General features: G+C 20.6%; 1 protein-coding gene across 1 annotated transcript, besides 2 other annotated features; it reads right to left on the bottom strand. All coding sequences in view use genetic code 6, as the record gives it.

Moving 5' to 3' along the window:
- Window positions 1-1,837: 1,837 nt before the first annotated feature.
- Window positions 1,838-1,869: a microsatellite.
- A 138-nt stretch (window positions 1,870-2,007) lies between these two features.
- Window positions 2,008-3,567, bottom strand: IMG5_143590 (leishmanolysin family protein, putative; the record flags this gene model as incomplete). Its single annotated transcript, XM_004031240.1, has 1 exon — window positions 2,008-3,567. The coding sequence occupies one exon, from the start codon at window positions 3,565-3,567 to the stop codon at window positions 2,008-2,010; it is 1,560 nt and encodes a 519-aa protein (XP_004031288.1).
- Window positions 2,586-2,623: a microsatellite.
- Window positions 3,568-3,920: the final 353 nt, after the last annotated feature.

Here is a 3,920-nt window from a genome sequence, read left to right as displayed (position 1 = left end):
AATTCACATTGGAAAAACACAATAATCAATAGCGAATATATGAATTCATAATAATAATCCTTTATAATCATATTTTAGTTGGTTTTACAGCCAATCTTTTAAGAGACACAGGCTTCTATGAGGAAATAAAAGAATCTATGGAAGAAGAAATATTCTAAGGGAAAGGAGCAGGCTGTCAACACGTCACTGGTTAATGTAATTTTACTAAAAATGAATTTTGTATTCCTTAAAAAGATATAAATTTATGTGATTTCTCCCATATTGAGGCTTCAATTTTTTATGCTGGTTAATTTAATGAACCTAATTGTAATACACTTTAGGTTTATTAATATAAGGAATGCTGGAATATTTAAAATATGTAACACTCAGTATAAACACAATAAGTGTACGGAATTTAATATGGAGTTGATTCGAAATGTTTTAACTCTTCTTTAATAAAAGATACTTATTATGTGAATAATCGAAAAATTTAAGGTTTATGCTATAAATTCTAACGGATAATTAGTGACTATTCATGTAGGAAAATAAACAGTTGTTTGCTCAAAAAATTTAGAAAATATGTAAGTTAAAGGATATGATGGAATTATTATATGCCCTAAAAATATACCGTAGTTTTGCAAATTTAAAAAAATTTGTCCGAATTTCTGTAGTTAAAACGGATATTGTCTAAATAATAAGTGTGTTTGTAATAAAGGATACTTTGGAAATGATAGCAGTTAAACAAAGCCTATATTAAAAGGATGATTTTTTAATATCTATATAACAATATTTTTTTTGTTAAGAATTAAAGTTCTAATTTTTAATTTTATTTTATTTTTTAAAAAAAAGAATATAATTAACTAAATAATATTATAATTTATTTAATAATTTTTTCATTTTTTTGAATTTTTTATTATTGTAATAAATAATTAAAAAAAATTAATACTATACTAATTTTTTAAAAAATACATATATAAAGATATTTATATGACACTTTTAGTCTCTTCTTTTTTCTAAATCCTGTAAATTCCGTTATTTTTTTTGGAAAAGCAAGTCCCATTAAAGATTTTGATTTTTAAAAATTAACAAAATAATGTAGTTTAAAGCATAATTTTTTTCAAGATTTTCCTCTATATTTTTAATGAAAAAAACTTAATAATTTTACTTTTGATTAAAAAATGATATTTTTAAAAAAATAAAATATTAGTATGAAAAATAGCGATTTTATTATTTTATTTTTTGTAAAAAAAAAAAAAATTTTACCAAATTTAATTCTATTTTTTTTTAGAATTTACTCCAATTTATTAGGATTTTTAAGATATTTTATATATTAAAAGAATTTATGTTGTTATTTTATTTATTAATGAAAGGCAATTTTATTTTTGGGTTTTTATAGTAATTATTGTCTTTTATACTACATGTTTTTGTAATCAATATTTGATATTTGATTTGATTTGATTTTAGTACATTAATTCTAAATTAAAACTAGGTGCTTAAAAATATTAATTTTATAATATATATTTGTTTTTTATATAAAAATAATATCTTTATTTTATAATTTTTATTACAAGTTTTTGATTATTTTTTTGTCTGAAATTTATGGACTAAATTTTTTTAAAGATTTTTTAGAAGATTAATAAATAAAACATGATTTTTTAAAGTATATAAATTATTTTATTACCTTTATTAACATAAGTTTTTAATATATAATTATATTATTATTATAATATAATTTTGATGTTTTTTATTTATAATTAATAAACCTTTTTATAATATAAATCTATCTTTTATTATTACTTTTGTTTGAGTTATTATTTTAATACTATTTTTATTTTCGTATTTTTCTATAAATAATTTTTTTTATATATGATTTTATAATATATTTTATAAATTAAATAAAAAATATATAAAATAATAAAAAGAAACAATATTATTTTATTTATAAATTTAAAATATAAATTATATATAATATTATTTTTTTTAGTTTTTCTATTAAAATAAATATAAATAGAAAATTAATTTTATTTTTCACAATTTTTTTTTAGCTGAGCAATCATTTCCTTAGAAATCTTTTGCACAATAACATTATTCTTTTAAGCAAAATCCATTTGCACTGCACTGATTCGGACAGAATTTTTTAAACCCACAAAATTCGTTTATATTTTCCGGACACTAAATATATCCATGAAATCCGTCAACTTTCATTTATGCTAAGTTTTAAGTACAAATGACCTTTTAATCTCCTACTTCAATAACCAATTTTTCATTAGATTCACATTTATATTTATAACATTTACCCTACAATTTATCAGATGGTTAATGTTTTTTATTTAATAAAGTTACATTAAAACATTTTGATTAAATCCCAAATTTAACTCCATATGTTATCTAATTTTCTTATGTATTTAATTGACTACTAGTATCCCAGCATTTTCCATTAGTATTGACTTTAGAAGTGTTACAATCAGGATCATCATATTAACCAATATTACAATTAGAAGATCCATGGTGATAAAAATCACATAATCCATCGTCTTTCACAGGGATACAAAATTCTCTATTTTTTTAATCACATTTACCAACGACGAAATCACAGCCTTTTCCTTTTCCATAGAACATTTATTCTTCCATAGATTCATTTATTTCAGCATAGAAACCTGTGTCTCTTAAAAGACTGGTTGTAAAACCACTAAAATAGGCTTAAGTTAGTGATAGACTTGCATTCATGTATTCGTCTGCGATAGCTGTTTATTCCCAATGAGATCCTGCAGACTTTTTTCCTCCTTAATTTTCAAGAGGCATACCAAATAATTTTTCACATTCGTAATATTTTTTAGCGAATTTCAAAACATTAGGAGTTCTGAGCAACTAAATTTTAACTCCCCTTATATCTTTTTCAAAAATAGGGAAAACATGAGACTTTCCATCAGAATTTACCCATCTTGATATATCACTATTGCTAAAACCTAATATATGAGTGATTTCATGGATAACTATTTCCATTAAATCTTCAAACATAATAGGATCTTCCAAATTTTTGCTAGTTAATAAACCAAAATTAAAGTTAACTGTACCATGAGTTGGTCCTAAACGATTCAAAAATTAACACCAATTAGCGTGTGCTATACTACCGTTATTTGATTCAACTGTATATGATACATATATATGTAAATCAGATTTTTTTCCCTAAATTCTGTCTATTTAAGGAACTGGAACTATTCCACATTTTGGATTACTTGATTTATATCTCATATCTGTTTCTTTTCTTGGGATTATTTTTATTAAACGAGAAAAATAATCAATTGCCAATTACAAAGCTTTCTCGCAGCTATTAATTATTTTACTTAGTTAATGTGCCATAACAGAATCAGCTAAAGGTTTGAAAAAATCCATATTATAGGTAATTATCATATTACGAGGTTGTTTCTTTTATAAATTACGAATATCTGAAGATTCTTCAATAGAATTTGGAGGAATGGATTCGTATTTTGAGATTTCTTTTATTTTATCATGGCCACACTCGTGTTTAAGGACTTTTAGACCAAAAACAAAGGTTATTAATACTAGGTATATTATAAGTTTTTACATATTTTTTAATATATTTTGTTAATTTTTTTTATTTATACTTTATTTAAAATTTTTGTTTTAATATAATTTTACAAGTAAAGCTAAAGGATTTTATTTTCTAATTAATAGTATTTGTATATTGATTTAATAAATTTTAATTTAATTCATTATTATTTTATTAATTGTAATTTATTATCAAATAATAAAAATTAATTAAAAATAATAAATTATAAATAAGTTAAATATAAAATAATGTTTATTATATATACATATGTTTAATATATTATATTTATATTAAAATAAAAATTAATATAAAATTTTTATACATTATTAAACTTTAAATATAAATTTTGAAAAGTACTTTTAATAATTTT

This window comes from Ichthyophthirius multifiliis (genome assembly GCF_000220395.1).
Source record: "Ichthyophthirius multifiliis unplaced genomic scaffold scaff_1120509251117, whole genome shotgun sequence".
Classification (NCBI taxonomy): domain Eukaryota; phylum Ciliophora; class Oligohymenophorea; order Hymenostomatida; genus Ichthyophthirius; species Ichthyophthirius multifiliis.
The sequence above is the reverse complement of the archived record's forward strand: the minus strand, read 5'-3'. Positions and strand labels throughout refer to the sequence as shown.